This window comes from Citrus clementina, unplaced genomic scaffold (genome assembly GCF_000493195.1).
Source record: "Citrus clementina cultivar Clemenules unplaced genomic scaffold, Citrus_clementina_v1.0 scaffold_2, whole genome shotgun sequence".
Classification (NCBI taxonomy): domain Eukaryota; kingdom Viridiplantae; phylum Streptophyta; class Magnoliopsida; order Sapindales; family Rutaceae; genus Citrus; species Citrus x clementina.
Window position 1 is genome coordinate 12,484,473 of NW_006262688.1, and position 13,271 is coordinate 12,497,743.

The 13,271-nt window shown below is 43.4% G+C and overlaps 1 protein-coding gene across 1 annotated transcript; it reads right to left on the reverse strand.

Moving 5' to 3' along the window:
• Positions 1-10,934: 10,934 nt before the first annotated feature.
• Positions 10,935-13,071, reverse strand: LOC112100890. Its single transcript, XM_024190757.1, has 4 exons — positions 12,593-13,071; positions 12,431-12,494; positions 11,466-12,119; positions 10,935-11,396 (listed from the first exon to the last, which is right to left on the reverse strand). The coding sequence occupies exons 1-4, from the start codon at positions 13,069-13,071 to the stop codon at positions 10,935-10,937; spliced, it is 1,659 nt and encodes a 552-aa protein (XP_024046525.1).
• Positions 13,072-13,271: the final 200 nt, after the last annotated feature.

Sequence of the window (13,271 nt, forward strand, 5' to 3'; positions counted from 1 at the left end):
CAACTACTTTTGACCGATTAGGAAAAGGGAAAAAGAGAAAGTTTAGAGCTGCAGAGAGAAACAAATGAAAGGGATTTGGAGAAAATTTTGGGCTTTTTCTTGGGATGGGAAGAATGGGCGCCAATATAAAAAAATTAGCGCCATTTTGGAGATTTTTTTAAAATAAATTTTATAACACTTTATATAAAGGTATCTTTTTAATATTTATTTTATAATGATTTTTTTATTTCTATAGCATTTTATAAATGTTATAATTTGTTTTTTCCAATAGCTTTTACAAAGAATGTCATAAAAACTATTAAGTAACAATTTATTTTATAACTTTTTTTACAAAATGCTATGCTAACTAACATTTTTTACAAAATGCTATGCTAACTAACATTTTTATAACTTGTAAAAAATATGTCATAAAAGTAATGTTATACATCTAATAAAATTTTAGTTTAATAGCAATTTTTATCAAAAATGCTGTAAAATGTATGATTGTGATGACATTTGGTATAAAACGCTATAAATTAGTGCTATAACAAGTCATATTTGTTGTAGTGGTAAAATATACATCTATTTGTCTTTTCTTTATTCCTAAATTGAAATCAGCCTTATCCTTAATCTTTTGCTCGCCATGCACTAAATTTGGTATATATATATATATATATATTTTCATGTGATAGAAAATAGTTATTTAAGGTAAACATTACTTGAAAAGCCTCATCTGTGAAAACATTTGGAAAAGTACAATTGTATCTAGATCATGATCATCATCAGTAGATATCCATTACTCCTTGAGTAATCTTTCAATCAGTAGACAATTCCATCACTGTATCTACGCTATTATGGATAGTAACCATTAAAGGAGATATTGTTGACTTAAAGGAACACAATTTGTGCTCTTTGATAGGTAAGTGTCTGCATGTTTTAACAAAATTTAGTTTAAAACAAAGAAAAATTTCTCTTTCTAAATTAATAAATATTCAGTTGTTAATAAATTAATAATTTATTCATTTGTTGATAAATAATTTCAATAAAACATTATTTTTCTTAGTACCAACAATATTATTTTATAGAGGTTTTACTATATTTAAAAAAAGAAAAAGAAAAATGTCATACTTTCAATTATCTCAATCATTAAATTGAAGTGACATGAAGATATTTTAAGTGATCATGTAAAGATCCGCGTTCAATACCGAGATATTATTTAAAAAGTCTAATATTATTCATTAACAAAAGAAAAGGAAAAGAAAAGGAAACATAAATTCTATTTCAAATCTCAATATATAGAGTATCATGTAACTACTACAAGAATTGTAAAATATTAAATGAATATAAGAAGTATTCTGTCGATAATTTACTATTGAATCATTGCAAAATCTTTCATTTTATTACAATTTTATTTACATTGTTAGTGCAATTTTAATATCATGCTCACATTGTAGAGGCAAAAATGACTCAACAGTAAAAATCAAGATAAAATTCTATATATTTTAAATTACAAAGGTAATATAATCATTATTGAACAAAATACAGATTAACTCATCCTTCAAAGATTAAATATTGACAGCCGCATGGTTGGACTCTGAGCATACACATTGATTTTTTTAAGTTTTATTTATTTGAAATTTAATTATTATTATTTTTTTATGTAAGGGTATTATTATTATTATTATTTTACTAGTTAATTAGCAGTATTAATGAAAACATAGTAAAATAAAAGATTTTACAAAAATTTAGTAGTAGAATGATAAAAATTAATATTTTCTAATTGTTTAAGTAGTTGAACCATAATAATCCCAATATATATTGATAAAATAACAAACTGGTCCGAGGTGGCCTCATCGTAAAGAAAGACAACGGAGAATGAGAATGTGTGACTGGAAAATAATAAATTAAGCAGATAACCACTATATACCTTTGTTGTGATGCCATTGAGTTATTTATCTACTATTGTTGAATGATTTCAGATCATATTTCGACGCCGTCAAAATCCTTGGTTAGACACCTCCTCATCTTAATCACTGCGAAAAAGCCGGCTGTAGCGTAAAATTGACAAAAGTTAAACAGAAAATAGAAGTTAATTAGTTCTTAAATTTATCTGAACGAAACGTAAATGGCAAGTAACATGCTGCTATTTACTTTTTTAACAAGGTTGATGGTCCCTTTGATGTAACACCACCGTCACGCACAAGCCGTCTCTTGGCGGAACACGTAACTTAAAAAATTTTCATGTACATAACACACAAAATATTCGAAGATCTAATAATAATTCGGTTGCCTTCTACCTCCTGTTGTTCTGGTGCATAATTTGACTCTAATCTTCAAAGGTCTAGTTAAGACTTCATTTTATTATTTTTAGGTTCATCCTGTCAGAAGGTGAAACTACTGTACAATTCATCGTCAAACTTGAAATAGATGTGGCGCATTCCTCTTTTGCTGAAAATTGTCCATCCTCTTTCCTCAGCAAATTAGCATATACTTCAGCACCAAGGTGATAAAGAACCACGAAGATCAGTGAGAGTACCCAAGCCTAACTACAAGTATGAGGGTTATGCTTGAGCTACGTAACGTAACCCATGCAAGCCATGCACGGCACATACAAGACATGTTTCACGTGAAGTTTGTGTGTGGATGCTTACTAGAGCAATAACGGTTGGTTTACCACGTCAAGTGATCGTTGCAGATTGAGTGGGGAGTCAAATCTTGGTTGTTACATTTGATTTGAATTTTGTTTCGAGTTTATAGCTAGGCTGATATTTTCCTTTATTTTTATTTTTTACTTAATTTGAGCTTGTTACGCTTGCTGTTATAAATAAGCTCCAATACTGGAATAAAAGTCATTCAGAAATTATCTCAAATATTTGTTTGTGGTCGTTCTCACCAAAAGCAGAACAATTATATTACTCGCAATTGTTAGCAAGCATCTGATTGGGATCTTATCATTTGGTATCAGAGCAGGCTAAACAATGGCAACCAACAAGGAACGAATTGAACGAGTCGAAGCGAAGTTGGGGGGAATGCAGGACAGCATGAAGCGAATGGAGTTGGGTATCAACGACAAACTACATCACTTGGAGGAAACTATCAGTAAGCTAGTGGAGTCTCTAAGTGCAACCAAAGGAACACCGAGTCACAGCACCCATGAGAACGCTGGTTCGTCGCAACCAAGCAAAGAAGAAAATGCAGGGGGGCAGCAACAGCTTCCACTGAGAGTGGCCAAGTTGGAATTTCTTCGTTATTCTGGTGATGACCCGATCGAGTGGTTCAATCAGGCATCTCAATTTTTTGAATACCAGGAAACTAAAAATGGCCAGAAGGTGGCATTGACTTCTTTTCACTTGGAGGGTGAAGCTAATCAATGGTGGCAGTGGTTACGTACGGCCTATCGAGAAGAAGCACGAATAGTTACATGGGATACATTTGTAGAGGAGTTGTGGGCTCGCTTTAGTCCAACAGAATGCGAGGACTTGGACAAAGCGTTATCTCCAGTAAAGCAAATGGACTCTCTTCGAGACTATTAGAAAGAATTTGAATGACTTGGCATAGGTGTTAAGTAAATAAAAGCACCAGGTCGGCCATGCTACTATCCACGCCGGCGTGGATCACCTCAGCCAAAGTAGTACGAGCAGAACACGGGGGCAAACATGAACTGACCAGAGACGAATACTGACCAGAATCATATACCGAGCCAGCACTCATCCCCCAAGAAAGCGGGAACACGATCCCACAGAATCGTGGTAGTTGCGCTTTTCCCAGAACCGATCGAAGGACACGCGAGATCCCACGTTTGCCCACAATGTAACAGTTAGAGCCCCATGAGGGGCTGCCACCACCCAAAAAAGGAGGGATAAAGGGTAAACGGAAAACGTGGGACAAAGGGCGGCTATAAAAGAGGGAGAAATCGATGAAGAGGAGGACAGAAAAATTGAAAGAGGGAAAACGCTGCCAAATTACAATCAGGCCTTTTTTTTACAAACTTCGAATAAGTCAGAAACCATTATTGAATCCAAATTGTACTGTTTTTCCGTAAACACCTTGTGCTAACTTAGGCATCGGAGGGTTTACGCTAGCAAAACCACCGGCGTCTCTGATCCGTTTTTGGTGAACGCAGGTTTAGTAAGAGAAAGGAGGGTGATTCCAACCCCAGTGGTTCGAGCAACAGTTGATAACACAAACGTTGGTGAAAGAATCTGGTCGGTCAATAAGGTGAGCAAATTTAAGCATCAACATTTTGGCGCCGTCTGTGGGGAGCTGGATAAAAAGCTACCACCGAATTAGTACTTACTGGAGAAACAGCGAACGATTAGATATGGATGTGCCAAGGGAGGACGCTTTGAGGGAGGATAACGAAGCTGGGGAGACAATCACTCTTCTGGAAATTACAAATGAAGCCAGGGAGAGGATGATGCAAGATCGATTAGAGCGGATGGAGAAACAAATGGAGACTCTCGCGACCATACTGCACGAGATGAGGGATGAGCGGAGAAGGGTTTGTGAAACCCCCGTGGGAAGAGATGATGTTGGAGCAGAACCCAGCCTCCGGAGGCATAGAGTCGAGGAAATCCCTCCGCCGGCAGACCAACCTAACGGGGTGCATCCCCACAGAAGCACTGGTCGGGTTTCAGGAGAACGAATAGATGAAGGGAGGGACCAACCTCTCCCCGGACAGGTACTGGAAGTCAATGGCCGAGGGAGCAGTGTTGATGAAGGAGAGCTCAGACAGCGGTTGCACAATACCGAGCTAGAACGAGACCATATAACTACACGTGATCCTGACCGTGCAGCAGAATTGGAGGGGGAGATACGCAGACAGGCGCAGGTTATGGAGGAGATACAGGGCAAGAGAAAGCCCCCGAACTGGAGGATAATGCTTGATGAAGAATCTCCGTTATCAACCGAGATCATAGGTACAGTAATCTCAAGACATTTTCGCTTCCCCGACCTCAAATACTCTGGTCGAAGTGACCCGCTGGTGCATATTGAGCGTTTCAACGACATGATGGGGGTGTAGGGGTTGACACCAGCTCAGAGGTGCAAGGTATTCCCATTGACACTCGAGGAGCGAGCCCGAGAATGGTACCGCAAGCTGCCCCGAGAATGGTATCGCAAGCTCCCCCGAGGAGGTATAAAAGGGTACGTGCAGATGTGCCAAGAGTTGGCCGAACAGTTCCGAGGAGCAGTAACCCCAGAGGACGACATGATGGAATTGATGGGGATGAAACATGAGGAGCATGAGTCCCTCCGGGATTTTGTAAAGCGATATCACCGGGCCGTGTTAGATTTGAGAGCTTTTAATCACCCACAAGCGTTGAGAGGATTAAAAGAAGGTGTAAAAATCGGCCGATTGTGGTATAACTTAAGAAGCCCTCTAGTGCAGAATTATTCGGCGGGGTACGAACAGGCGAGGCGAGATATAGAAATCGAAGAGGAGAAATCGGCAAGGATAAAGAGTGAGCAGCTGGAAGAGCTGAGGCAAAAAAAATGGAGAGCCCTAAACGGGAGCTGATCGGGAAAGCGAGCTGGGGAATCCTCAGTTATGGGCGGAATATCAGTTCGATCTCGGCCTTACCCCGTAGCTCAGAGACCACAGCAGTTCCAATACAGCCGAGCCCAACCTCCGCGCACCTCGTTCCCGGAGCGGCAACGAGAATTCAGGCAGATGGCTGCCCACCCTTATCACAACACTCCCAGAGCGTTACATGCAAATGGTTCCAGGACTGGACGACCAGATCAGCTTGCGACAATACTAGCCCGAGATGGCATTCAGGATAGTCAAGCAGTTCAGCTGATTGACCAGAGCTTGGCATATAGACAGTACACTCCATTGAAGATCTCCATGGAGGAATTGTATCAGAGGATCGAAGGACGAGGCCTGCTGTACCCTCCAACCCCTATAACCAAACCAGCTCACCGACGGGACAAGAGCAAATTCTGCAAGTTCCACGACACTCATGGTCACACTATCAGCCAATGTCGTGACCTGAAGATTCAGGTGGAGGATTTAGTGAGGAACCGATACTTGGATGAGTATGTAGATGGAGTGTCCCCTATTATTGAATCACAGTACACGCGGGATGAAGGAGTTGAGAGGGGTCTGGAACGTGAACAGCCGACCATCCGTGTGATAGCAAGAGGGTCAACATTGGCCAGGGATTCGAATAGAGCACGGAAGAACTACGGGAGATACGTCATGACTAGCAAAGAAGTGCTTTTCAATTTGCCAGCAGCCAAGAAGGCAAAATTACAGCAAGTTCCCATTATGTGGACAGATGACTATGAAGAGGGTATCTTATACCCTCATGAGGATGCACTGGTGATTAAGGCAATGGTGGCTGGTACAGAATTGCGACGAATACTGGTAGACACGGGCAGCTCAGTTGACATCTTATTTAAGTCGGCCCTAGATGATATGGGAATTGCAGACTTAAAATTGGAACGGATAAATACATCCTTAAAAGGATTTAGAGGGGGACGGCTAACTCCCATGGGGATCATCAAACTCCCAATTACTGTGAGGACAAAGCCGTTTGAAAGAACGATGATGCTGGATTTTGTCATAGTAGAGGAAAGAAGCCTTTACCAAATGATATTGGGGAGACTCTTCATGAGGATAAGCCAATGTGTTGTATCTACGCATTATCTGGCACTAAAATACAGAGTAAACAGAGTGGTTGGCGTAGTAAAAGGCGACCAGAGGATGACAAGGAGTTGTTATGCTACAGCGGCCAAGGAGACACTGCAGGTTACTTCTCTAGATAATCGAGGAGAATCTAAAAAGGGCCGCCAAGAGCCTGTTGAGAAACTGGAAGAAGTTGCGGTAAGCAAAAGCAACCCAAGCAGAGTGGTGAAGATCGGATCAGGATTGGTGGGGGCAGTAAAAGACGAGCTGGTAAATTGTCTACAGTCTCATGCAGATATATTCGCCTGGTCTCACGAGGATATGCCAGGAATTGATCATGGGGTAGCTTGCCACAAGTTGGCAATCAAGAAGAGGGCAAGGCCGGTGAGACAGAAGAGGAGATGCTTTAACCAGGAAAGATACGAGGCCATAAACACCGAGGTGGAGAAGCTATTGAAAGCAGGGTTTATAAGGGAGGCCAGGTACCCGGAGTGGATTTCCAATGTAGTACTGGTAAAAAAGGCCAACGGAAAATGGAGAATGTGTGTGGATTTCACAAATCTTAATAAGGCATGCCCGAAGGACAGATTTTCCCTACCAAAGATAGATCAATTGGTGGACTCAACAGCGGGTCACAGTCTGCTCAGCTTCATGGATGCTTTTTCAAGATACAACCAGATACCTATAGACGAGCAGGATGAGGAAAACACCACCTTTATAACTAACATAGGTTTGTTTTGCTACAGGGTGATGCCTTTTGGCCTGAAAAATGTAAGAGCTACCTATCAAAGGTTGGTGAACAAGATCTTCAAGCCCTTGATCGGCCATACTATGGAAGTATATGTGGACGATATGATCACAAAGTCCAGAGAACCGAGGGATCACGTGAAACACTTGGAAGAAACCTTTGAATTATTGAGGAAGTATGAAATGAAGCTAAACCCGGAGAAATGTGCATTTGGGGTCAGCTCGGGCAAATTTCTGGGATTCCTAGTGAGCCACCGAGGGATCGAGGCTAACCCGGAGAAAATACGGGCAGTAACAGAAATGAGATCCCCCCAAACAGTTAAGGAGGTGCAGAGCCTTACAGGGAAAGTGGCAGCATTGAACCGATTCATCTCGCGAGCCACGGATAAATGCCACCATTTCTTCCAAACCATAAAGAAAGGGAGGAAGATGGAGTGGACATCAGAATGTGATGAGGCGTTTGGACAGCTGAAGGAGTATCTGGCCCATGCCCCGTTACTATCAACTCCGAGGGAAGGTGACCAGCTGTTTTTGTACTTGGCAATCTCAAAATGGGCTACCAACTCAGTGTTAGTCCGAGAAGAAGAAGGGAAGCAACACCCCGTGTATTACACTAGTAAAGCCCTGGTAGACGCAGAAACTAGGTACCCATTGATGGAGAATAGGCACTGGCTTTAATAACAGCAGCACGAAAATTGCGACCATATTTTCAGGCCCACCTGATAATTGTGATGACTGACCAGCCTCTTCGGCAAATACTCTAAAAACCAGATGCATCAGGGCGGTTACTGAAGTGGTCCATGGAACTGAGCGAATTCGACCTATCCTACAGGCCCCGAGGAGCGATCAAGGCCCAAGCCCTGGCTGATTTTATGGTTGACTGTGTTGAACCAGGGGAAGAGGTCCAAGAGGAACAGCCAGCAGAGTAGGGGGATAAAAAAGGGGTATGACTGGTAACGGTTGATGGGTCACATAGTGAACATGGATCCGGAGTAGGAGTTATAATACGAAGCCCAAAAGGTGTCGAGGTATCCTATGCTGTAAAGTTCGAGTTCCAGCTTACGAACAACCAAGCTGAATATGAGGCCTTCATTACTGGGCTCGGTCTTGCACATGCACTACAGGCAAAAAGAGTAAAAATCCAAGCAGATTCCCAGCTAGTATGTAACCAGCTCAGCAATCAATTCCAAGTAAGGGAAGAGAAATTGAGGCTTTATTTGAAGAAGGCGAAGCAAATGGTTGAACTCTTCAATGAAGTAAAAGTAAAGCAAATATCCCAGAATAAAAATTACCGAGCTGATATGTTGGCTAGAATGGCTGCAACTGCAGATCCGAAATTACCTAAGTCGGTCCCACTAGAGGTAAGGACCTTGCCAAGTATAGGGGAAGAAGTAGAAGTGATGAGAGTAAGCACTGGAGAATCTTGGATGGACCCGATTCGCACATATGTCTGTGATGGAGTTCTACCGGAGGACAAAAGGCAAGCAAGAAAATCAAAATGCCGTGCAGCGAGGTACACGCTACTAGATGGAGTGCTGTACCGCCGAGGGTTCACCTTGCCCCTTTTGAGATGTTTGGATGAGGAGGAGACAGATTATGTACTGAGGGAGATTCATGAAGGAATATGCGGCAATCACTCGGGGGCAAGAACTTTAGCCTTCAAGGCACTTCGACAAGGATACTTCTGGTCGACCATGCACCAAGATGCGAAAAAGATGGCAAGGAACTGTAAAACCTGCCAAAGCTTCTCTGAGATTCCTGTACAACCCCCAGAAAAGCTGACCACTATGGCATCCCCATGGCCTTTTGCTCAATGGGGAATCGACTTGATTGGTCCGTTACCTAAGGGCCGAAGAGCGGCGACACATGCAATTGTGGCAATAGACTACTTCACCAAGTGGGTAGAAGTGGGAGTCCTCAGCCAAATCACGGAGAGAAAGACAATGGATTTTATTTGGAAGAATATCATCTACAGATACGGGATCCCCTATGCCATCATTACAGACAATGGGAGGCAATTTGACAACAGCAACTTCAGGGAGTTTTGCCGAAATTTGGGGGTGGACCTGAAGTTCTGTACCCCCGCACACCCCCAGGCAAACGGACAAGTGGAAGCAGCCAACAAAGTGATAAAGAAGCTCTTGAAAACTAGATTGGGAGAGAAGAAGAGAGCTTGGGTTGACGAACTACCAGGAGTATTATAGGCCTACAGGACAACTCACAAAACCGCCACAGGAGAAACTCCGTTCGCTTTAGCTTTTGGTCATGAGGCGGTAGTCCCAGCAGAAATTGGAGTGGGGACACATCGAACAGAATATTTCACTGAGGAGCAAAAGACGAGTAGATCTGCTTAAGTCTGGACCTGCTAGAGGAGAAAAGGGAAGAGGCCTCGCAGAAAGTGGCCCAGTGCCAACAAATGGTCATGCGTTATTACAACAAGAACGTACGCGTAAGGCAATTCCGAGCAGGAGATTGGGTACTTAGGAAGGTGAACCAAAACACCAGGGATCCTAACCATGGCACTCTTGGCCCGAAATGGGAAGGCCCATACAGGGTGATACGAGCCACGGGACCAGAAGCTTATAAGTTAGCATACCAAGATGGACGAGACGTGAAGAGGTCGTGGAACGCCGAGCACTTGGAGAAGTATTTCCAGTAAGCAAAGTGCTCTACTAAATCCTTATTTTGATAAGTTATTTTTGTTAACTGCATGATGGCTTGTTACAACATGCATAGATTTTGTATTTTTTGTAATACATTCAAATTTCAAATAAAGATGAATTCAATATGAAATCCGCCTGTTAGCAAGCCCGACGAAAATTTTACTAAGGCAAGTAAGTGTCTGTTTCTGCTAGGTCATTGAAAGACCAGCAGCTAATTTTACGAGAATTTTACAAAGGCAAGCAAGTGCCTGTTTCTGCTCAGTCATTGAAAGACCAGCAGCTAATTTTACGAGAATTTTACAAAGGCAAACAAGTGCATGTTTCTGCTCGGTCATTGAAAGACCAACAGCTAATTTTACGAGAATTTTATAAAGGCAAGCAAGTGCATGTTTCTGCTCGGTCAGAGAAAGACCAGCAGCTAATTTTACGAGAATTTTACAAAGGCAAGTAAGTGCCAGTTTCTGCTCGGTCAGCGAATGACCAGCAACTAATTTTACGAGAATTTTACAAAGGCAAGCAAGCATCTGTTTCTGCTCGGTCAGTGAAAGACCAGCAGCCAATTATACTAGAATTTTACAGAAGCAAATAAGTGTCTGTTTCTGCTCGGACAACGAGAGATCAGTAGCTAATTTTACGAGAACATTACCAAGGCAAGTAAATGTCTACTTCTGTTCGGTCAATGAAAAACCAGCAGCTAATTCTACAAAAAATTTTACTAAGGCAAGTAAATGCCTACTCCTGCTCGGTCCACTAAGGAACCAGCAGGCAAAATCAGATAAGTTGTCCAATCATTTCGCAGAAACAATCTATGAGCCAAAACCAGACAAGAAAGCCAATAGAGAACATTTAAAAGTTTATAAGTGTTCAATTATTTACAAAATAAATGCAAATTTAAAGTTTATACAAAAATAGACTCAAAGATTAGGAGAGTCAGCGGTTCCAGCAGCTGAAGGATCAACAGTCTCGGAAGGTAAAGGATCAGCAATCTGAGGAGGTGGGAGATCAGGAATACCAGGAGGAGGAGGCACGGACCCTTGACCCACTTCGAAAGTACGTCCCCCAGCTTCCCCCTCTTGCACCCTATCCAAAGGAGCCTCCACCTGATCCTGTTCACCCTGCCCCTTATCTCCCTGGCCGGCCTCAGCCATATATCTCTCCACTCCAGCCTCCAGCTTGCTCATGTCCAGCTCGGGATATTCTTCCTTAAGCACAGACATGAAGCACTTATAGGAGAAAGCAACCCCAGAATCATACTCGGCATCCAGCCGATCGTCCACATCAGCGGATTTGCCTTTCTCCTCAGCCAGCTGCTCGCTCAGAGACTTGATTTCTCCCTCAATGGCGGTCCTCAAAGTATCTCTCTCACTTTGAGTAGCCTAAAGATCAGATTTTAGGTCACCCAACTCACCCCCAAGTTTAGAAGTGGTGGATTCAGCAACAACAACTTTCTCCTCCAGGTCTGTGATCTGCTTGTTCAACTCCGCCAACTTCTCTTTCGAGCGATCAGCAGATTCGGCCTTCTTCTTCAACTCCTGGTTGTCCGCTTGAAGCCTTCTCTCAAGGCGCGTGGACCCATTCTTGTAACACGAAACCAAGGTGGCCAGCCTAAAGGAGACCTTTTGAACAGAACCAGCCAGCTCGGAGAGGTCCATGCTCTCGATGTCCTTCACCATCTTGGGCCCCACCGATTTTCTGTAATCCTTTTGATACGGACTCAGGTGGTCACCTTGATCCTGGGATGGAAGAGGAGAGGATCGGTCCCCAGACTGGATGCTGACCTCAGGACTCTTGTCGGAAGCTTTCTCCCCACCACTCCTACGAGGTGGAGGAGGGGGCAGAGCAGGAACATGCGCCTTAGAAGGACCGACGTTGGTTTTCTTTGGAGGAGGGGGAGGGTTGCTGGAGCTGCTTGAAGCCCGACCACGCTTTCTGCTCATCGCGCTAAGGATCTTGTTATCCATTCCAGGAGCTATGTCCACTAGACCCGAACCGACCAGGTTTGTTGGTGACATGAGGTCTTGGCAGGTAGTCGCGTTCACCAGAGCAGTTTCCACTTGAAGCAAAGGTCGGTCTTCAAGCCCCTCAATCAAACCCCACGACTTTGAAATAGCAAAAAAGGTTAAAGAACCCAATAAGTGACAATTTGATTAAGAACATAGGCAAAAATGAACGACCTAGGGTGACAAAATGTGTTGGAAGATAAATATCCCCACCAAGCGACCGAACTGCTGGACACCAGTTTCCTCCAGCAAAGAAGAATTTATTCTTCCAATTTTTACATGAAGAAGGAAACCCAGTGATCAGTTTCCTCTTTGCAGAACTGGGCATAAAGTAGTACCAGCCCGCTTCCCTTGGGCTACTCCGCAGCTGGTACAGGTGCTTCACTTCAACAAGGGAAGGCTCCCCTAACCCGCATCTCTCCTACAATACAAACATCCCCGAGAGAACCCTCCACCCGTTTGGGTGTAGCTGACCTAGGGCCAGGTGCATACCGCCCAGTATCTTCGCAAAATAACTTTGAAGGGGCAGCCGAGCTCCTAATTTGAAACTTTCTAGGTGCATCGTCATATACCCTTTCGGAGGCCGACTAAGGACGTCACCTTTTCCAGGAGCTACCAGGAGAACCTCATTGGGAATGTTGTAGAGGTTCCTAAGTTTAAATAGATCAGTGTGGGTGGTGGCACAAGTTATGAAATCAATAGGGTAGGAATCCGCCTCCACCCTATGGCCGAGATTCCTTTTCTTAGCAGGTCCGCTCGGTTCAGAGCTACTCCCCTCACCATCACCAACTCCCTCAGGGTCCCCAACCCCACCAAAGCTGTGGTTCTCACCAGAGCCCGACGCGGGTCCACCTCTATTCCCTACAAGCTCTAGTTCGGGGGTGGGAGAAACAGCCAAGGAGCGTGGGTACTCAAGGGTAGCCCTACCATAGGAGGGCCCTACACTACTAGAGGGACGTAAAAAGTCAGTGGGTATCGACAAGTTAAGGTCTGAATCCCTCGTTTCTTCGTCACTCTCATCGGCAATCAATTTCCTTTTCTGATTTGACATATCGGAGCCCCAAAAGGAAACCAAAACAAATCCAAGTATACGAATACAAAAAGGGGCAACACAGAACCCAATCAACAACAACCAAACAAGAAGTTAAAGGCTATACCTGGAATAGACTGGCACTGATAATGTCGCTGTGATGGAGGAAAGACCCCGCAAACGGAAGTCCTAGACGCAGAGAGTATGAACGAAGTTCGTAG